At 37.4% G+C, this 22,773-nt stretch overlaps 1 protein-coding gene across 1 annotated transcript in view; it reads left to right on the top strand.

Annotated features, from left to right (window-relative positions):
• Positions 1-3,989: 3,989 nt before the first annotated feature.
• Positions 3,990-22,773, top strand: part of GPNMB (glycoprotein nmb) — a 29,190-nt gene continuing 10,406 nt past the window's right edge. Inside the window, exons 1-7 of the mRNA XM_058181087.1 lie at positions 3,990-4,195; positions 10,381-10,533; positions 14,596-14,739; positions 15,255-15,428; positions 17,235-17,393; positions 17,757-18,062; positions 20,603-20,737. Coding sequence (XP_058037070.1) covers positions 4,117-4,195; positions 10,381-10,533; positions 14,596-14,739; positions 15,255-15,428; positions 17,235-17,393; positions 17,757-18,062; positions 20,603-20,737 — 1,150 coding nt within the window. The 5' untranslated portion in view covers positions 3,990-4,116. The remainder of the gene's footprint in view (positions 4,196-10,380; positions 10,534-14,595; positions 14,740-15,254; positions 15,429-17,234; positions 17,394-17,756; positions 18,063-20,602; positions 20,738-22,773) is intronic.

Below are 22,773 nucleotides of genomic sequence, written 5' to 3'. Positions count from 1 at the left end.
AATGCTCCAGTGCTTGGGACAGAAATATTGAAATATTAAAATTGTATGAATGCTTTTTTAACTCCAACACTGGCGAGTCATATATTATCGCTGAACCTCTAAGAATCTTGTAAAAGCCCTGCATCAACTGTTTTTCAGCTATCAGTATCTTTCAAAACCTCTTAATAAGATTTCTGCAACCTAATTTATATAATTTGTGTGATGACATACTATATGTGTTGTCCAGCATGAAATCTGATGTGTATTGGGAATATCTGGAGAAGATACAATTTACAGAGGACCCATCTGGACCAGTGGTGGGTTGCTACCGGTTTGCCCTGGATCGGACAAACCAGTAGTGGCAGTGGCTGGAGGCTCCGCTTACCCACCTGGACATCTCCGTGCATGTGCAGAAGCTTCTGCACATGCACAGAAGTGTCATGGCAAGCACGCACACGTCCATGACCTAACCGGTAGCAACGGGATTTGAAGCCCACTGTTAATCTGGACATGACAAAACAAATCATTTGGTAACAAAGTTGGTGACACAAGATTGACTTGTTTTATTCAGAAAGATAAATACCTTATTTCAGGGTTATTTTCAGAGATGGGGTAGAAGAAAACTTTTGCTAATCAAATTTAACTCTGTCAAGCAATCATGCTGATTCATGTTTTGCTCTCACGTCAGGATTTTGTTGCTTTTTTCCTTATAAAAGGAACCCTATTTCCTTTCTCTTCTTTGGGAAGAGAATGCCTATTGTCTCTAATAGTTAAGTTAGTAATGTGTACCATGTGACAAAAAGGCAGTGAAGAAAGAGCAATAACTTTTAGCCTTCTTCAATCTAATAGAATCCTGATAAGTTGGACTTTCAGAATTATCCCAGCAGGCTTTGTCTGTGCCAGCTGTCAGCTGGTGGAAATTGTAATTCACCTACAGACAATAAACTGGATGATTCCCAGGATAAAAGAGTAAGTCACTTGGCAATCATGTGAATGCCATTCAAACTCCTGAAGAAAGTATGCTTTATGTAGGGAAGAGCATAGGAAACAGCTGATCATGTAGAGTTTCAAATTTGTGACATGCCACCGCACTTTTTTTTACTATTCTTAGTGAGCATATGCCCCTCCACAGTTTATGCCACTAGCTAATGATGATTTCTAATGCAACATTTAAGGGAGCCCTGCTGAGCATTTAAGAGTGTTTCCTATATGAGAATGTTTTTTTTAAAGCATCGTGACAATGTTCAATAGAGTTTGTGTTTCAGATTGGAGTTAGCATATTAAAATTAGTTAGAATTAGTTAAAGTGGTGTCTCACAATTTTGTGTCATATTTTGTGACCCTGAATCTAGTATGGCATTTGGCTGTGTACTATAGGGAAATCGGAGACTACTTAAACTTTTAGATTTTATTACATCTCGCAGAATTTTTGTGTAAAACCTACCCACAGATTCTCATGAAATGAAAATAATATCTGTTTCTAAAAAAGTAGGTGAAATAATAGAAATATACTTTTTATAATTTGTATTAAATTACTATAAAATGGATTTAGAGATGTATGAAGAAATATTTATGTTTATGTTAAAAAATATGCGTGAATTCTTAAGAGACAACAGAGAGACAAAGGGATTGTTTAAAGATACAGAAATGAATGTAGAAGCTACTCAACAATTGGGGGGAAAAGAAACACAATACTCAAGAAATTGATAAGAAATTAGAAAAAATGGGAAGGGGAAAAGAAAAATGAGAAGCAAGAAGTCAAAAACAAAGAGACTAATCAGTAGAAGACAATTACATAACCTCTCAATTTTTAATGGTATAGAGAAAAAAGAGAAAAACCTCTAAAAAAAACCCAGAAGGAAGTCTTGTGGATAGGTGTTCAAATAACGCAACAGAAAGAGACAAAAGGTACCCAGAAGGAAAAGATTAGTAGACACAAAAAAATCAAAGAGACACAAGATTCCAAGAGAGAGAGAGATAAAAGGCTACCAATAAATGATGGAATTTTAGAAAGATTAGGAGATGATGGATAATGAGAAAATATATTAATAAAATGGGAAAATACCATAACCCCAATAAGTTCAGGTTAGTAGATGGTAATTTAAGATTAGACAATTTAACTATAGTATTAATATTAACAGTGCATTAAAATGTATTGTGAATTTAAAATATTAAGGATTAGAAATGGAGGGGATTTTGAGATATACTCCCATGATGGATTTAATATTGTTAATAACTAGTGTTATTAGTAATCCTATATATTTGGAATATTGATGCTATGGTGGAATAATGGATGATTTTTAAAATATGGAAGGATAACATTTACTAATGGATAACAAACACAGGGTGCAAAGAAATGTTATTTATGCCTAAATGAATCAATGGAAAAATGGAAAAGGAATATGAAATGAAACTAATATTGTTCAAAGTTGGAAGATTAGAATTCCACATATTTGTATTATTATTGTTAACGTTGTATAAAAAACTTGACCCAATCAATGCACTGTCTACAAAATATGTATGTTTATATTGGAAAAAATAAAAAAATTATTGAAAAAAAAGGTGCGACACTGAGAAAGAGAACATACACATGAAGGCAGCGGAGGAACACAAAGATCAATTCATATTCCAATGATATGTTTCTCTTGGGTAGCAATTCTCAAAACATTTTGTTCGAAGAATCCTTTACATTCTTAAAAATGGCTGAAGACTCCAAAGAACTTTGGTTTATGTGAGTTACATCTATCAGTATTTACTATATTAGTGTTAGAAGAAATATCCTTCTGGGTTCAGTTCCAAGTGGGGAAAAAGACACTGGAAATATGGAGACTGCTTGGAAAGATGGTTTAATGGTGGACAGGATCATATGGCTTGAATTCCTGAGCAGAAAAAGGGCTGAGATGCTGAGAGTCCCTGGATTTTATACCCTCTCTTGCTTTGAACTTCCTGGGGCACAGCAAGAGTATCCTGATTAGTTGCTGTCAGAGATCATAGCTAGCCTTGCTGGCTGATGTAATCTCCCCAGGTGCCATGTGGGAAGTTTCTGTTGCTAGATGGGTCCTATTGTGTTGCAGATGATGGTCCATTGACAAAGGTGGCTGGGGGAGGCAGGAAGGTAGGAGCTGCTTTGTCTTTAAAACATGTTTTTCCATTTCTCAGCCAGGGAAATATAGTCTGCCTTTTTAATATTTCCGGAAATATTTCATTTTTCTAGGAGAGGGGTGAGTGCTAACTTCCTACATTAAAAATAATAATAATAATAAATTTTAAAATATTTATTTATTTAACTTTACAGATCCCTGGAAGGCCAGGGACCCAAAAAGACCATCATACCACACTTTGATAACTGATGCTCAAGGGCAATGCTGTGTAACTTTGTTTGAGGGCCTCTTTAGCTTTTGCATGACTTAGTTAGTAGCTACATTCTGAAAAAATCAGAATCAATTTGCAAAATTTTGAGTGGAAAGTTCAGCACTCATTTTTCTCTGTCAAATCCTTTTCCTACTACAAATGCTTGATTCATGTCCTGCTTGCCTTAGGGAAGATTGTACAAACTGCAAAACTAAGGCCAACATAGTGTTCCTCTGCTACAGGACTGATACATAATGTGCTTGAATTGCATTTGGTTCTGGAGTATGAAAACCCATCTTCATAGTCCTAACTTCACTGTTAGAGAAATCTTGGAAGCAATTGTAATTCTCAGCTATTCTCTTTTATATATGACACCATTCTTGGAAGGTGTAGAACCTGTCCATCTTTGAATCACTGTAAGAATTAAAATATTAGCAGACAATACATGATTATGGCTTCTTTGTTAAAGGTGCAAAAGTGCACCAGAAATTCCTGAAAGGCAAAGCAGAGCTGCATAAAAATCCCAGTAAATATTAAAAGTGAAAGGAATGACTCATAAGCACATGAGCTGCAGGGGGGTGGGGAAGAAGGGGGGCAGAAAAAATAAAATCATGCATCTCTTCTTAAGCCAGGCCCATCACATGATGAGCCCCAAGATCTTAATTTAACCAAAGAGAAGAGGAGAGTAGGGAAATGTTATCCCAGTCTTACTTTGAAGAGATCAGAGGAACATCTAGTTAAGTTGTACAAGTTCTGTAGTGTGAGTATCTTTCTCTATCTATTCAGGATGAAGTGGACTTGCCTATTCTTCCTCCTTGGATACCTGTTTGTTGGTGAACATGTTCTGAGTGCTACAGCCTCCAAACGTGAGTTCCTTGTTTTTTCCATTTCTCTTGCTCCGTATGAAAACTGACTGTAAATTGCAAATTCTGGGTGGGGGAATCAGATATAGAAATGATGGCAGGTTTGCCTTTAATTTATACTTCTAAAAGCACTTTGTAAGAATCGGGAAATTTGGGGATGAGGGAAAGTAGAGATTTCTTAAGTGCAAAAATTTTGTTCTGTTTATACTGTATTGCACCACAAGATGGTCTGTAATTCTACACGCATATATATGTGGACGGAGATCTTATTAAGATTAGGAGGGACATTTCTATAAAGATTGCAAGTTTCATGTTGGAACAAATGGTCCAAAACAGTTTCTTCTCAGCATCCTTTAGGTTTTATATTAAAGTCCTATGTGGAAAACAGATATATGTGTTTTTTCTTTATTCCTGGCTTATTCATAATGAGGATTGTGTTCTATGTTAGGTATTTTCAATGAGGAATGGGAAAAAGAAGCAAAATGAACCCTACATTACACAATACATGTGGTGTTCATGTGCTGCAAAGCTGCATTATCTATGCATCCTGACATTTCACAATAACTGAATATGTAGTAGTGATTGTTCCAGCTGCAGACATATTAGACACCTCTGATCAAGAATGTGCATATGGCAAATTATGATAATTACTCACAAAGACCGTATTTCTCTTGGGATGGCTATTGTCTCTTGCAAAGACTGACCATGTCTCAAACAGTATGGCTATCTCTTTTCCTGGCAATGCGTTAGTGAAACACCATACTTTCATGATCTTTAGGAACTAAGATATTTCTTAATTCTTTACATAGTACCAGCAATAATGGTCAAACATTTTCAAAGCCAGGTCACTTTGAGGAAAATTTTAAGATGCAAAATGGTATAAAAACTACCATTTGCCAGCTTACATCTTTGAAATACTTTTTGGGAAGACATGCATTCTGAATTCTATTGGTTAAGAAATTACTTAAGAAGTGGAAAAACATCAAGGGAAGGGTTAATCATACTCTTGGACCTCTTCTTTACTTTCAATTTCTTTCCCAAAAAAGGAGAAAAATTAAAATTGATGTTACTTCATGTTAAAAGTAATGGGGACATTGTTTTTGCATTATCATGTGACATATTTTACCTGCTTAAGGATATATCTGAGGCCATATATGTCTGCTGCCTTCTTCAAATTAACCCTCAAACCACTGTTCCTCATAAACATGAGTCATGGTCTAGCCCAGAAATGCATTCAAGAAACCTTAGAAATATTTACGGAAACCTGTGTGCTTCAGATTTACAGTATTAATCTGTAACAGCTAAAATCTTGTCCAGATTATATGAAGAACATTTTAATTCTGATTTTTCCCAAGTGGCAATCTGCACACTTGAGCTTAGTCAACTTCTGTTTTATCTCATAAGGGAATATCATCAAGACCTAGTTGTCCTGCTAAAACCAGAAGTAAGCATCTTACAGGTACTATAGTTAAGGCTGATACTGAGCTGTAGCAGTTATCTGAAGACTCATCCAGATTGCTGATTTCACCTGCTTTTCACAGGAAGCACAACTTGACATAGCACAGAAGTCCTTTCTTCTTTAACAGTAGTTTATTTGGACAGTTGATAAGCTCACAGGAGAAGTCAACTCCACCTGCAACCATTTTGACTCGCCTTCCTTTGTATGACCAAGTGAACATAGGCCATTACAGGGAAGATGCCCCCAATGTTAATAGCGGTGATGTGTTCCTGCCTCCTGAGTAAATCCCCAGTCCCTGGAAAGCATACTCCTGGAGGCCCTGGAGTTGAGCTCCTGCTGCTGAATGCCAGGTTGGTCAATAATAAAAATCATCTTGTTCAAGATCTTATTGAAGAGGAGTGAGCTGATCTGGCATGCATTACTGAGTCAGAAAGTGGAAAGTTTCCCCTCTGGGAGATGTGTCCAGCTGGATTTCAGGTTTGGCACCAGACAAGATCCCATAGCAGGGGAGTGGCAGTAGTTATCAGAAAGTCTCTATTGATTTTCAGGGTCCTTGCTCCACAAAGCTCTGGTTGTGAGACCTGTACCTGAAGTTGGGCTCATGAGATCAGATGGGATTGTTGCTAATATACCAGCCTCTCTGCTGTGCAGCAACCTTTTTGCCTGAACTGTTGGAGATCATCTCAGGGCTGGAGGTGGAATTTCCCAGATATATGGTTCTGGGTGACTTCAATCTGCCATCTCTGGGTGCAGCCTCAGAAGCAGCCCAGGAATCCATGGCCACCATGGCAGCCATCTCAAATTATCTGGCCTGACTTGGGACGATGGTTACATGCCAGACTTGATTTTTTTGTCGGAGCAATGGCAAAGTGACCTTGTCCTGTCCCCCCTTGCAATTGCTGAGTCACTGTCTCCTTTTTTGTATGATGTCAGTGTCTATGTGTGTCTGTGATGGCAGGTAGAATCCTCAATAACTGGAATATATTGGACCTCTTACTGTTTCCAATGTGATGTCAGCAGGTTAGCTCGAGCATGTGACTGAAGCATTAACTCTATCATCTAGGGACCATGTGAAAGAATTCTTTAAGCAAATAGATAAACATGCTAGTAAAAATCATTATCAGCTCTGGCAGCAAAAGAGCCAGCGTCTGCCAAGAGCCCTCGTTAGCTGCCAAGACGCTGGTGAGTCACAACCTTCAGCTCTAGTCAATCAGTGGATTTGCCTGATACAAAGAGACACACCAGCTCTTGCTGTCTTTTATATCATGTGGGGTGTGGCTCCATGACTCAGCACTTCCTAGGCCTGCCCCTCCCCTGCTTCTATTGTTCCCTTCTCTCCTGCCTACGAAACCTAGGATTCAACCACGCCTGATTGGAGCTGAGCTAGGGAGGCCAGTGCTCCCGAGGTAAGTCCTGACGGCCCTTCCCTCTCACTGTCCAAGTCCCTTTCTGGCAGCAGGCCTGGCTCCAAGTCCCTTTCTGGCAGCAGGCCCGGCTCCAAGGCACTTTCAGGCATGGAGCCAGGTTCAGGGGCTGGAGCCACAACAGACCTGGTGGGGAAGGCGTTTAAGATTATTCCCCTTGTCATGGTAATATCTTGCCCTGGTGCCCCCCACCAAAGGGAGGCTGGACCCATCTGGATGGTTTGAACCCAGTGACTCATGGACCCTGATGGGAACTGAGGGATATCTGGAAGTGTGGCTGCATGTTCCTGCTAAAGCTGTGATGTCAGCCACGGCTTTGGACAGGATTGCACCCTCTCTTGATTCATTGCTTCTGATCCTCCCCATGGTTTACAGAGGAGCTACGGATTCTGAAAGGGCCAAGAGATGCCTAGGGTGTCACTAGAGAAAGATAAGGGATGACCCTTATGGGGTACAACCAGGGGTGGGTTCTACTTACCTCTGCTACCGGTTCGCATTATACCCGTGTGCGCGCTTGCTCCACTCGTGCATGCACGTGCTCTTCTGTGCATGTGCATAAGCTTCTGTGCATGCGCAGATCACTTTTGATAATGTTTGGGTCAGTGGGTAGAGCCTCCCACCGGTTTTACTACTGGTTGTATAGAACCGGTCTGAACCGGAGGCAACCCACCACTGGGCACAACTTAGAGCCACTATTAAGACCTACCTTATGGCAGTAAGAGTCGTGAAACACCAGTATTTCTCTGCTCTTATTGCATTGTCAAAATGTCACCCAGAAGCCTTGTTTTGGGTCACCCATTCCCTCCTAGCTCAGGGAAGCTCAGGCAAACTTTTACAGAGGCAGGCAGAAAAGTTCGTTCAGCTCTGATGGACAAAGTCACTTGGATTTATTCCCAGTTGGACCCCGGGCATGGTGATAGTCCATGTGAGATGCCCCAGGAGAGGTCTTACCCTGTTATTTAGGCAGTTTGATTTAGTTGGCCCTGATGAAGTGGACAAGCCCTTGATGCTGTAAGTGCCACCACTCGTTAGTTAGATCCTTGTTCTTCTTGGATAGTAAAAGTCTACAGGATGGTGACTAGTGGATGGGTTCAGATGTGATTAATACATCACTAGAGGAGGGGATATTTCCAGATGCTTTTAAGCAAACCCAGGTTCACTTCCTTAAAAATCATCACTGGATTCCACCTATCTGGATAATTTTTATTCAGTTTCCAACCTCCCATTCTTAGGGAAGGTTGTGGAAAAGGTGAATGCAGGACATGGGTATATGGAAAATATTTTGAATAAAATAAGTCAGGGAAAATTCTGACATGCATTAACATAATCTAAATTTTGTCATACTGAATGAATTAAGTCTTTCTTCATCTGGAAAGAATTTGTATATTCTGACACATGAGTTTTTATTTTACTGCAGCACTTTTATAACAAGAAAAAAGTCCAGTTTTCTCCTTATTGACGCTTAAACAAAACCATTTTATGAAACATTCCTTATTTCAATAAAAGTAAGAGACTCTATTTTTTAAATTATTTATCTATGAATAATATAAAAGCTTGACAATCTCATATAAGATGCAAAAGGTTGAACTCTCATTCTATAAAAAAAATTTTGGGGGGTTGGGAAATTGCTTACACACTGGGGAATTTTGGGAGTTGGACTTCCACACCTCTTGAAGTTGCTGAGATTCCTGTTGAGGCATAGTTTGTTTTCCCCACCACCACAGTTGGAATTTTATAACAATATTTTTAGAGCATTATGATGAGCCCATGCTTAATTAGCTATCATGAGGCTGTGAAGAAAACCCCCCCTTCTTTCATAGTATGAAAACTGCTGGCAAATTTAAACTCTTGAAGCTTTAATCTCTGCCATCAGCATGCAAGGAACTCATGTTGCACAAAACTCCTGATATTAAAAAACATCAATAATGTGACCCACATGCTCCTGCTAAGTGCCAAGCTTAATTGCAGTTTTTATTGGAATGATGTTATTTTTCTTTAATCAGTTCATCAGCATTTGTCTAAAGTGAAACACTTTAGTTGCAGTTATGAATTATATATATTGTTCTTAAGTACACAAAACAATTATCCAGTGGTGGGATTCAGCCAGTTCGCATCTATTCGGGAGAATCGGTTGTTAACTTTCTAAGCAGTTCGGAGACCCAGTTGTTGGGAAATCTTATTTTGTTTTTTTCCACTTTACAGGGCTAATCCTGTATGGAAGGCAGGAAGGAAACATTCTGGTGTCGTCTCTAGTCTAATCTTTATTGCCCTGTTTACAGAAACTGCCTCTCTGGTTAACCCTTATTACATTGTAACAGCTAAGGCGAAGCGCCCATCAACATGAGTGATATTGAGTTGGCCACGCCCACAGTCACATTACCATCGAGCCATGCCTACCCAGCTGGTCATTAGGGCACAGAACCGGTTGTTAAATTATTTGAATCCCATCACTGCAATTATCCCCAACTCACCGTCTTTATGTTTTCATCTGTGTCATAAAATTGACACAGAGTATTTATATTAAAGACGCTAATTACCTTAATCTGCATTTGCAGTGAATTTCAGTTGGAGAGTCTCCTTCAGGCATCAAAACTTCAATTGCAGAATTTTGCTTAAAGCATATAAGCAACAGAAGTGCAACATTTTTCACAGTGTCTTCCCATTGACTGATTGAAAGAACAGGTGTTAAACATGTCAGATCTTCTAGCACATTTGTCTTGGCATTTGTTGGTGAAATTGGAAGCATTACTTTTTAATCAACCCTCAATAATGGCACAAAATAGTAATTTTGTTTAAAAAAGGTTAATTCAAAAAATTTGAATATTAATGACAATTAAAAAGAAGAAAATAATTTTCTGTGGCACTATTGGTCTACGGGTCAAAATGGGACATGCTTTAAACAAGCTTCAAAACACTAAATATGTGATTACATAGAGTGAACAGACTTTCATCAGTGCACATAGATATAGGATATATTTCCAAATTAACGCAGTTGTACATGATACATGATTAAATACATAGTGAATAGAAGTATTAAAATTCTGTAAAGAAGGGATTGGCACAATGTAACCATATTTGCGGATTGCATATTGCCCTCAATATAGTATGGTCAGGGATAAAGCAAGTTGGACCAGGTTAGTTTTGGCATCTCCCATCCAAAGGCAGAATTGCATAACTCCGGAAAAAGCTACTTTTACAGTTTTCTGAATGAGGGTCCATCAGCATAAACATGGGTAAACCTTCTACACATGTGGAAAACAAATAAAATTCTTAACTTTATTGATGTTTTGAATTTTTCTGTGTAGGATTTCGAGATGTGATGACTAGTGGAACAGCAAATTCTCATAACAAGTACCACCACAGGCTGGATCATTGGTATTCTGATCATAATAACTGGAATGATAAGCTTTATCCTACCTGGGAGAGAAATGATCCCAGATGGAAAAACTGCTGGAAAGGTAATTCCATGTGCATGATAGGATAGAGATGGGCGGGGAAAGGCAATCAATCTGAAATGAATGTAGAATAATATGGATGATACAGTATAAGTGGAGCTTGGCTAGAGTGATAATTTTGTTTGCTGTAGAATAATGAATTTTTTGTTTGTGAAAATGTTTAGCTGGTTTTACACAAATTAAAGGCATCTAACTAAATATTATCAAACTTGTTTTCTCTGATACTGCACACATGACTTGGTACCAGCATTAGCCAAATATTTAGAATAACGACAGTTCTGCCTTTATAGACTTAAACATGCATATCATTAGTTTTACAATTAGACTGGAGCATGCTTTTGAACTTATGTATTAAGCTTAGGATTTAAAATATCTATTGGAATTGATTAGGGTTCCCTAGATCTGAATGTAATTATACCTTGATGAATGGTAATAGAATGAAGTGTGATGTTAAAGGTTAATCTTAAAATTCTTTTGTGATACAACTGATTTTAATTTATAATGCTTATGGTACGGGATCCCAAAGTTTCTCAATTCATGGCAGCTTTAGTGTCAAAAAGATATAAATTCACAAATGGATGTTGCAAAACTCAGCTTTGTAAATGAACATCACAAAAAACATTTTTACAAAATATTATCTTGCAGTAGCCGATGGAGTTCCCCTGAACACAATTTGGAAACTGCAGGCTTTGGGTTAAAGTTTCTTAATGGAATTAGACAGTGTTAGCATTAAGCTTTCTTGAGTTTGTTAGACTGATGTTAGTATTATAGTTTGCTTAGGGCTGGTTTGCTTCTTTTGGAATTAGTCTGTGATATGGTTTTTATGTGGTGGGTTACTACCAGTTCGCCCCAAATCGGGTGAATCAGTAGCGGCAGCAGGCTCCACCCACCCACCTAGATGCACACGAACCAATAGCAACGGGTTTTGAAACCTGCTCCTGGAAGGGTAGCTTTAGAGTGAAGTTTTATGCTTAAGGTTAGGCTTAGAATTCTCTTGTGTCACACGCTGTTTAAATATAACCCTCAGGTTTAAAAATTATTATTGGCATTAGAAAGAATTTTAAATTAGGATTGGTCTTCTTTCTTGAGATTTTATTTTAGCGAATCTTGGTACAGGCTAACGTGAATTTAGGAGTTAGGTTTAGTGCTATATTAAACTCCTGATGCAAACTGATGCAAAAGAGCTATTATTGGTAGCATGATATTAGAAAAAGTTTTTGCTAAAAAAAGCTGCACTACTGCTAGGTTTTTGGGAGGGTAGGTTTGTCACAGTTTAAAGTACTGATTTCAATTATTAAAATTCTAAAGTATTTTGGGCCTGACCATATGACAGTCAGTCCATTGCAGCATTGCTGTAAATGGGAAGGATCTCTTCATTAATGCCCTCCTTTTACTTACTTATTTACTTATTTATTAAATAGATATGCCTCTGTCTTACTATCAAGTGACTCTGGGCAGCTTACTACATCATATACAACAGTATAAAACAATTAGAAGATTAAAAGGTTTATATGCCCAAGTGTTCAACATGAAAAAGAAATGTTTCCCCTCTGTTGATTCTAAACTAAAAAAGTATTCTTTCCAAATTTGAACTTAGTCTGTACATTTTCTGCTGAAATGGCCTCAACAGAGAGATCCAAAAACTCATGCTAGCCAACACCACATGACTGGAAGGCCCATCCCTTTTACACTGGGACATTCATAAACAAGAGATGACACTACAATCTCATGATCACAGTCATCATTTTTACTTTTTTGATCCTCCTACTGACATACATACTCTAGTATGAGATCATAAATCAGGCTTTTTTAAATTATGTAAATAATAATTTTCTATTGATCTATTTTTCAATTAAATTTCAAAACGTTAATTGTTGGGCACTTGCAGTATGATTTATCAAACAAAAAGAATTAAGCAAGACTTGATGCCAATCTGATTTATTGCATTTGCCTGAGGCAATAGAGGATGCTGGGATTATTCTCTACTGTTACAGATTTCACTGTCATTCTGCCATATCCCAGAATTTCCATGGGTCTGTTTTGAAGAAAGCCCAGGGGACAATTCTCTCACAATGCCTCCACTGAAGTTTAACTAGGATGTAGGAATCAGTGTAGATTAGATCAGGGGTCTCCAATCTTGGCCACTTTAAGCCTGGTGGACGATTCTGGGAGTTGAAGTCCGCCAGGCTTAAAGTGGCCAAGGTTGGATACCCCTGGATTAGAGCATTATTCCTTGCTTTTCCTATTATTCAATAAATAGTCTGCCTATAGAAGTGTCATTGAAATATTCTTTAAAAAAATAATTTGGAGAGAACCAAAATGGAACATTCCTATTTATAATGCCTGCCTGCCTGCCTGCCATCCATCCATCCATCCATCCATCCATCCATCCATCCATCCATCCAAACACTTCTGTAGAGTCTTCCATTCCATTTCTTCATTTCTCATCCCCCAAATTAGTTAATATTTTTGAGGAGTTTACAAATTTTATTGGTTTATCAGAATATGAAATAAAAGGAAAATAAAAACAATGGGAAACTAGAAAAAAGAGGAGAAGAGAAAATGTGGGGTAGAAAGTGGGGGGGGGGAGAAAAAAAAGATGTTGACTTCCAACTCTCTTTAGCATAGTAGAAGTTAAAAATGTTACAACTTCAGCTTTTTACTGTTTCAGAGCAATATATACTAGCCATTTCTACAATTACAAATCTATCTAATTAGCAAAACCAAATTCAAAGTTTTATTTTTTCCCATCACAAGCACAAAATCCAGAAGCGATTTCTAAATAGAAACAACATTAGATATATTCTCTTCTTTGGATAAAGTAATCAGTTTAATCAGCTCTAATTTTTTTCCTTGTTGTGAGAAATAATATCTATTTCTGTTTTCACTTATTAATCTTTACAGATTAACATCATTTATATTAACAGCATTCACTATATTCTTTCAGATTCTTTAACCATAAGGGGAAAAAAACTTTTTATACATCATTTTAAAACACTATTCTTTAAAAACATTTCCAAAATCAGTAAGTTCTAATATATCTTTTTAAACTTCCTCTTAACATATATACTTTAAAATTCCAATAATATTTTACAATATTTTACAAGCTTAAAAAATTATTCAATCATTATATATGAAGGGGAAAATAACATTTTCAAATCCACCTTATAAACCCAAAATTACACACACATGCATGTATACCATATTTTTTCGGAGTATAAGATGCACCAAAGTATAAGACACAGGTAGTCTTCAACTTACAACAGTTCACTTAGTATCTATTCGAAGTTGCAAAAGCACTGAAAAAAGTGACTTACGACATTTTTCACCCTTATGGCTGTTGCAGTATCTCCATAGTCACATTATTTACATTTGGATGCTTGACAACTGACACACATTTATGATAGCTGCAGTGTCCCAGGATCATGTGATCCCCTTTTGCAACCTTCTGACGAGCAAAGTCAGATTCATTTAACAACCATGTTACTGATTTAACAACTAACTGTTTCACTTAACAAATATAGCAAGAAAAGTTGTAAAATGGGACCAAAATCACTTAACAATTTTTTCACTCAGCAAGGTACATTTTGGGCTCAAATGTGATCTCAAGTTGAGGACTACCTGTATAATGGTTATCTATCTATGTGCATGTATGTATATCAACATGTCAATTTTTGAGTCAGAACTTTTGACTTTAGTCACTGCGTGGACAAGTTCTACAATTTTCTTGGAAGGATTTCAGAATTGATATTGCTTCCTTCTCAGGGTTAAGAGAGAGTGATAGGCCAGAGTCACCCATCTGGCTTTGTCCTAAGGCAGGAGAACATTTTTATTTATTTATTTATTTTGTATTAGATAATATATATAAGTCTAAGCATCTCTCAGTCTCCTGACTTCTATCATATTGCAACACCAAACTGATTCCATAATGCATAAAATTGTAAACAAAATAAAATGGCAGTGGGAGAAGTAATGGGGAATTTGGTGCACCACAATTTTCTGGTGCTCTGTGGAGGAAAAATAGAATAGTAATGTAATAAGTTTATTTTATTTTTCACTTTTCAGGGGGAAGAGTAGTAGCTAGTTTGCTCAGTGATAGCCCAGCTCTTGTAGGATCTAATATGACATTTATTGCAATGCTAAAATTTCCCAGATGTCAGAAGGAAGATAATGACAGCAATATAATATATGATCGAAAGTGCCTAAACAGTAAGTAATTACATTTTTATTATTGCTGTTGTTATTATTGGGTTATTTTATTGTTAGAGAAGGTGCGAGATGGGATTTTTCTGCTGACAAGGTGAGCTTGTCGATCAGAAAGGTCGGCAGTTCAGTGGTTCAAATCCCTAGCACAGGTGTGAGCAGGGGGTTGGACTAGATGACCTCCAAGATCCCTTCCAACTGTTATTGTTACTGCTTCAAGTAATTTAGCTAACTCAAGATACCATAGATACCACATGATTTTATTAATATGATTGAAATGGTGTCCAATTTGTTTTTCTACTTAAGGCAATCTCTATTAATCCAGTAAATTCTTAATATCTATGTTTAGGACTGCAGCCTTGATAAACTTGATCCTTATTTTCCAATCTGAAGTTTTCCACATTCTTTGAATATGAAGGAATTAAATTCCAATATATGAAAGGCACCAGTCTTAAGAAAATGCTTTAAAATTTGTTCTGCTTCTCTCCCCACCCCACCTATTTTTCCCTTTTTCTTTTTAGATTCTTCAGTTCTTTCTGATAAATATGTTTATAATTGGACCCAGTGGATTGATGACTGTAGTTGGGTAAATTGCACACATAACAACAGCTATAATGTTTTCCCAGACGGAAAATCTTTTCCTTATCACCATGGATGGAGGAGAAAGAATTTTGTCTTCATATTTCACACACTTGGTTAGTCTTTAAAATGTACTTCTAGGTTTGAATTTTTATTTTATTTTATTTTATTTTATTTGCAAGTGTCCTTATTAGGGAATATATGAGCAAAAATCGGTATTTCTCTGAGAAAGTCATTGGTTCAGAGCTGCTTTGAAAATAGAGAAGCTGTTTATTGACAGTTAAGTTTGGGGAAATAGACATATTTCACAGCATTTCAAGCTGAGATAGGGTATGTTCACATCTCATAGTAAATCATTCTTAATACCTTTCCCACAGTAAATTGTACAATTGATACAGAGTTATAAAAACTTGAAAAACTTTTCTGAAGTGAATTATAATTATATTGATTTATTTTTTAAAAAAGTATTTTAAAATCTCTACAAATATTCAGCTACTAAATCATGTAGGTCTAAATTAGTATTTATGTTACAACTTCACATATTTTAAGGTCTTTTATGTCAGAAATGAATACTTTCTTTCCTCATTTATAAAAGTGTTTTTGTTTTCTGTAGTGTATTTGTTCTTTCATTCTGACTTCCACTTCTGACAACATACTAGGCAGCTAATGGTGTAGGAGGGAGAGAGGACAAGCTTTTAAATGATACATATATGGGCATCCAAATTTTTAAATAAGTAAATGCTAGCTGAAGAGACGTTTCTTACCTCCCCCTTCTAAAAGTTGAAAAAAAATGGAGGCAAATGAGATTACCAAGTGGGAAAATGACAAATGTGTCACAGGAAAATCAGATCTCCAGAGATTTTGGATTTGTTTTTATTATCCCTGAACACAGAAGTATTCTGGCTGGAGTTGAATAGAGCCATTAGGCTGCCAGCTGTTGTATATATTTTGGCTCAGAAAGAAATATTTCCCAGACTTATTATTTAAAATCCATTTCATTAGCAATTAAATGTGGAACCTTCTATTTATGAAGTACTTTATTATGTGCTATTAAAGGGACTCCTAGCAACCACATAAGTGGATTTTCTCCAAGGCAATCTGTTCTTTTATGTCTCCCAATTATACACTCATTACCTTTGTAATTGACTTTATCCCTCTTTCTGCTAGTCATCCTCTTCTTCTCTTTCATTCTACCTTTCCCAGAATTACAGCCTTTTCCAGAGAACTGAGTAATTTCATGATGTGTCCAGATTACGATAATTTGATCCTGGTCATTTGTGCTCAAATGTGAACTCTGAGTTGAATGATGCTTGCTTTTAATTTATGACTCTTTTCCTTTGTTTTCTGTTTTTTAATTCTTGTTGATTTTAGAAAAAGCTTAGAAAATGTATTAGTCAGTTGGACCACACATTTTTTGTCTCTTTCCAGTGAGAATAAAATAGAATGGCATTATACCTGGTATGCTCAGACATGACTGGGATTAAAAAAAAATTATATTATCTAGTGGTGAACCACATAATGGCCCTATCCATATAGGTGTAATAGATATAAGGGTATGGATATAAATGTAAATAGTTTATTAATCTAGAAAAGAGTTACTGCAAATCAAAGTTAGCCCAGTTTAGTTGAAAAATTTACTATTGCTATGAATTGTCAAGTGGTTTGTGCAAATGTACGAGACATGGAAAAGGAACACAATTATGACACTAGACATAAAATGATAGAATCATGTGCACGCTTTTGGACTGTTTATAAAAAGGACCGACAAACATGCAATTCATTTGGAAGCATTTTATTTATTCATTTTGCCCTTTTGATAGAGTAAGATATTTCTTTCCTTTGCAAAGAGCAATAATACAGTGCTCCCCCTCCCCCAAAAAAACCATAGTACTGCCATCTTTTTTATGTTTTATTCTTTTTAGGACAATATTATCAAATGAGAGGAGGCTCATCAGTTATGTTGTCAATCAACACAACAAATATCACTGTTGGTAAACATATAATGGAGTTGGCAGTTTACCGAAGAGGTTATCGCTCATATGTACCTGTAACCACATCAACTGCTATTTATGTTGTAACTGGTGAGTCTTCAAGGTTAAGTTATAATTAATCAAGTGTGGACTATTTATATTACTTATGGGCTGATTTTAGCTTCCAGAATTCTTAGTAGAAGTCTACACAATCAGAGAGCCAATCTTCTCTACATAACCTTCCTTCCTGGTTTTTATCAGGTTTTTAGATTTTAAAACTAAAAAAACACTTGAAATAATGTATGTTGGGTGGAGAGATGGAAAAGGTTTATGTAACACATTAGGCAAGCAAATGAGACACCAGTCCTTGGATACATCAGTACTTCTCTAGTAAGAGCTACTCCATGTGTCTAGTATTATCTATTATGTATAAAGCTGAAGTTTCATCTTTTTTTGGATATTCTTGACATGCAGATCAAATCCCCTTCTATGTGAATATATCGCAGAAGAACAATCGCAATATAGCAGACTTTATCTTCATCAAGGATATCCCCATTATGTTTGAAGTTCGGATTCATGATCCCAGCCACTATCTGAATCATTCTGCTATTTCTTATCACTGGAATTTTGGAGATGGCAGTGGGTCATTTGTTTCCAATAATTCTATTTCAACACACACATACACACTTCTGGGGAATTTCAGTGCTGACTTATCTGTTCAGGCAATTATACCTGTTGCTTGTGGACCAGTGACAGCTTCTCCTTTATCTACATTTCCAGGTAAGTGTCTATGACAACTGTAGTATCCATCCTACATATTTGCTCATGGAGACACATTGGTCTGGTTCATGAAAGAAAATAAGATATAACGTACACTGTTTTGTTTTGACATAGTTTGTTATATAAACTCGCCACCACAACCAGAATTATTATATGTGATATAATATAGTGCAAACCTAATACTGCTTGCTTTTTATAGCATTTAATTCATCTCCTCTGCTCCACCTCTTTATAATTTGCAAATATGCAAAAATAAATGATTGATTGATTGATTGTTTGATTTCTTAATGTCTATGCTTACTTCATCATTCTGCACTGTGATCTTATAACCAGAATAGGAAATGCCATCTTTTTCATCTGGGCTTTGCTTTAAGAGGTAATTTTACACCTAGGCTTATGATGATTAGATTGTTATTCTCTGTTTACTGGAAAATGCCATTGTTCTGATCATTGCTGAACATGAAGTAAGAATGATCAAGAATAAAAACCAACCCCAAAGTAAAGTTGAATGAAATGGAATGACAATACATGTTGTCTTCAACTTACACTATTTGTTTAGTAACTATTTGAAGTGACAACAGCGTTGAAAAAAAGTGGCTTTTGACTGTTTTCACACTTACAACCATTGCAACATCCCCATGATCACATGATCAAAATTCAGATGCTTGGCAACTGTTTTATAAACCTCCTAACAGTGAGGACAATTAACGAGTGGAACAGCTTATCATCAGAAGTTGTGGTGCTTCGTGACTGCAGGTTTTAAAGAAGAGACTGGAGAATCACTTATCTGAAATAGTAGAATCTCCCGCTTGAACGGAAGACCAGAAGACCTTCAAGGTCCCTTCGAGCTCTATTCTGATTTATTCATATTTATGACAGTTGCAGAGTCCCAGGGTCGTGCAATTACCTTTTGCAACTTTCTGACAAGCAAAGTCAATGGGGAACCTAATTAACTTTACAACTGTGTTACTAACTTAACAACTGTAGGGATTCACTTAATAATTATGGTAAGAAAGATTGTAAAGTGTGACAAATGAGACTTAACAACTGTCTTGCTTAACAACAGAAATTTTCAACTCAATTATGGTTGTAAGTTGAGGACTACCTGTACAGTTATTTGTGGGACTGCTTCTCTCTGAGGGCATCTGCTCTTCTTACTAGTTTGGACAGGGTGGCTGGATTCTACTCCTGTGGATAATATCATCCAATGGATCCTGGAACAGAACATTTTTCATAGGTGCACCAGCTCTTTGGAAGAACCTCTCCCTGAGATTTAGGAGTACTTTATCCTTTTAGTCTTCCAGAAAATTTTCCAGAAGACTAGTTCTTCTCCCAAGCTAGGATGGAATTGAATTGAGATGGGATATTAACAATTGGGAGAGTTCTGGCATCTTGGTTGAAAGAGTGTGATATATTTTTAAGTTGTTTTTATTGGTTACTGTGAGTCACTTAGAATTACTGTGTTTGATAGATGCCATACAATATAAACAAATAATAAACAAATAAACAAGTAAGTAAGTAAAGAAGCTTACCTCTTCTGTTGCTTGCATTAAACTTCCAGTGAGTAAATCTCCAAAAGAACAGGAAAACACAGCTACATAGTGCCAAAATCAAGTGACTTAAAAGGCAAGAACCAACAGTAGGAATAAATGGAATAATTTTCCTCATAGCGAGAAAATAACGTAGCTCTGATTCCTGAGAACAGGTGTATGGTATATGAAGGGTCCTTGGTGCCCTCTAGCTTGCTTATTTTCTTGCAGATGTTTCATTACCCAAACTAGATAACTTCATCAGTGATAGCCACTAGCAATGAAAATGTTACCTAGTTTGGGTAATGAAACATCTTCAAGAAAACAAGCAAGGTCAGGGAGCATCAAGTACCTCTCTAGTCAATCCTGAGCTACAAATATTCTCCTTTATTAGAATCATGTATGGCAGGGGTGTCAAACTCAAGGTGCGCAGGCTGGATCCAGCCCACAATGTGATTAGATCTGACCTGCTGAAGCGACACGGGCACCCACAGGGATAGGATGCTGGCCGGGCCCTTACTATTTCCAGGACGGCAGCCCATACACACACATTTCAGGTGTGTGTTTGCATGCGCAGGGGGGATGTGGCCAGCAGCACCTCATCCTGCGGGGCAAGCCTCCTGCCCAACGCCCCACCCACTGGAGACCCCTAGATTCCTTCCCCCACCCCACCCAAACCCACAGGCACCACCCACATGAACGATGTCAAGGAAACCATGCCCCTGGGCATGCCCAGTCAGTTGCGACCATTCCACCCATGCCCCGTCCCATGGCCATGCCCCCCCTCCCCCCCCTGGCCTACAGAGGACAACCACAATGCTGATCTGTCACTCAATAAAATTGAGTTTGACACGCCTAATGTATGGTATAAATATGGATGTAGGTCTCTGCATGAAAATATGATCGTCAAATAAATGTAATATACATTTTATCTTGGTATAAAGGGTACAAAAATTATTTTTGCTCTAAGATGCAAAACTCTTTCTACAACTTTTCTTTCTTCTTTTTTAGCATTCACTACGCAGTTGCCTTCTAATACAACCCCCACCTCCCCTAACTTAACCGAGGTGCCCACAAGACAGCCTCTTGTTGAAAGGTGCAGTGTTACTCGATATGGAACTTACAGAGCAAAACTTACCATTGTAGGTATGCATCTACATCAGTAAGCAAAAAATACCATTTTGATAGATGGTGTGTGAAGTGTTTCACATTCATTACATAATTAAAATGGTTTTTGGGTTCCTGCTATGGCAGAATTTTTCTGTAAACTAAGGGCAGAATATATGAAAGCTTTGTAGAATCCATTTTGAAATGAAGACTTAAAATAGTATTATTTTGTTTGCTTTGAAAATCATATTACCAATAGTGTTACGGCTAAAGATTTCCATCCATGAACAAAAAGAGATTTCTTTGTATAGGTGGGATTTCTTCCATTGGAGAAAGCCTCTTTTTGTCCACTAGAGTTCTTCCATTAATAGAAAAGACCCAACTCTACCAATTATCCTTTGTGGAATATTTAACTAAATAGTGCTGTGATGGCGAACCTATGGCATGCGTACGACAGGTGGCACACAGAGCCATATCGGTGGGCACGCAAGCATTGCCCTAGCTCAGCTCTTCACCACCGGAAGTCGGCAAATGGGCCATTTCTGGCCTCCGGAGGGCCTTGGTGGGGAAAGATGTTTTCGCCCTCCCCAGTCTCAAAGAAAGTCTCTGGAGCCTGCAGAGGGCAAAAAATGGGCCTACCAGCCCCACTGTACCATTGCGTGACAAAAGTGGGGGGAGCACAGTGTGGGTGCGCATGCACAGTGTGGGATGCATTAAATTATGGGTGTGGGCACATGCACGCGACAGCAAAAAGGTTAGCCATCACTGAAATAGCACATTAGTAATATTTGTGTTTGGCTGGGAATATTCTTGTCACTTTGCCTAGTTATCACCATACACATTATTTTAAACCAAATTTCAGCATGCAGTATTATTTTTGCCATGTTCAGGAACAGCACAATCACTGGATTAATACAGCAAATTCAAATTAAGGAGTCATTCTGAAAATATGATGAATATACCACTGAGTTTAAAAAAAACAGGGGTGAAATGCTCCCGGTTCGTACCGGCTCGCCCGATTAGGTAGCAATGGCAGCTGCTGGTTTGGAGGACCGGTAGCAAAAATCCCCGTCCCCCACCCCCTGCCCCTGCTGAGCCGCACCATCAGCAGAAGTTTTTTTTTTATTTAAAAGTTTTTCTTCAGCCGAAAACATACCTTTAAAAAAAAAAAAAACCTCTGATGATCGTGGGGCTGAGCAGAGATCATCAGAACACTTTAAAAGGGTTTTTAAAAAAACACCTCTTCAGCCGAAGGGGAAAAAAAGGAAAAGGGAGAGGGCTTTAAATGGCTCCTCTGGCCATCCCAGCTGAGTTCCTCATCACCAGAACCTTAAAAAACATGTTTTCTAATGTTAAAACAGTTATTTTAAGAGGTTCTGGGCTGCTATGAGGGAACTTCAGCTGAGATCATCAGAGGAGCTGACTTTAAAACTTTTTTTCCTCTGGCAATCCCAGAGGAGTTTTCTGATCCTAGCAGGCTTTTAAACTCAATTTTTAACAGCCCCCACTTACAAGAGCCCCACCCATGCCCAACCAACTCCCCCTCCTCACTTACCTATAATTACTGCTCTTTCAGGCTGGCAATGGCATGCTTTCTTCAGCTACTGAAGAAAAAAAAAAGCTTGCTTTGACTTCCTGCTTTGCTGGCTGAGGAACTCTGGGATTTGAAGTCCACAATAAAATAAAATAAAATAAAATAAAATAAAATAAAATAAAATAAAATAAAATAAAATAAAATAAAATAAAATAAAATAAAATAAAATAAAATATTTATGCAGCTTTCTGAGATTTGGTGTGTTTCTGTAGTGTTTCACTCTAACTACACAAACACAAAATCTCACAAAGCTATATGTGGCATTTTGTGTCTGTGTGAGTCAGTTGTGTTATGTTGTGTGTATGTAAAGTGTGAAACTGTGAGGTTCCTGCTTGTTGCAGGAGCCATTTTGGGTGAAGTGCAGCTGTTTTTACATTGTGTGTGAGTCAGTTGTGTTGTGTTGTGTTGTGTTGTGTTGTGTGTGTGTAAAGTGTGAAAGTTGGTTTTTGGTACCTCTTATTGTTTTGTATACTTCGTTAAT

This window comes from Ahaetulla prasina, chromosome 4, assembly GCF_028640845.1.
Source record: "Ahaetulla prasina isolate Xishuangbanna chromosome 4, ASM2864084v1, whole genome shotgun sequence".
In the NCBI taxonomy this organism is placed as follows: domain Eukaryota; kingdom Metazoa; phylum Chordata; class Lepidosauria; order Squamata; family Colubridae; genus Ahaetulla; species Ahaetulla prasina.
The sequence above is the reverse complement of the archived record's forward strand: the minus strand, read 5'-3'. Positions and strand labels throughout refer to the sequence as shown.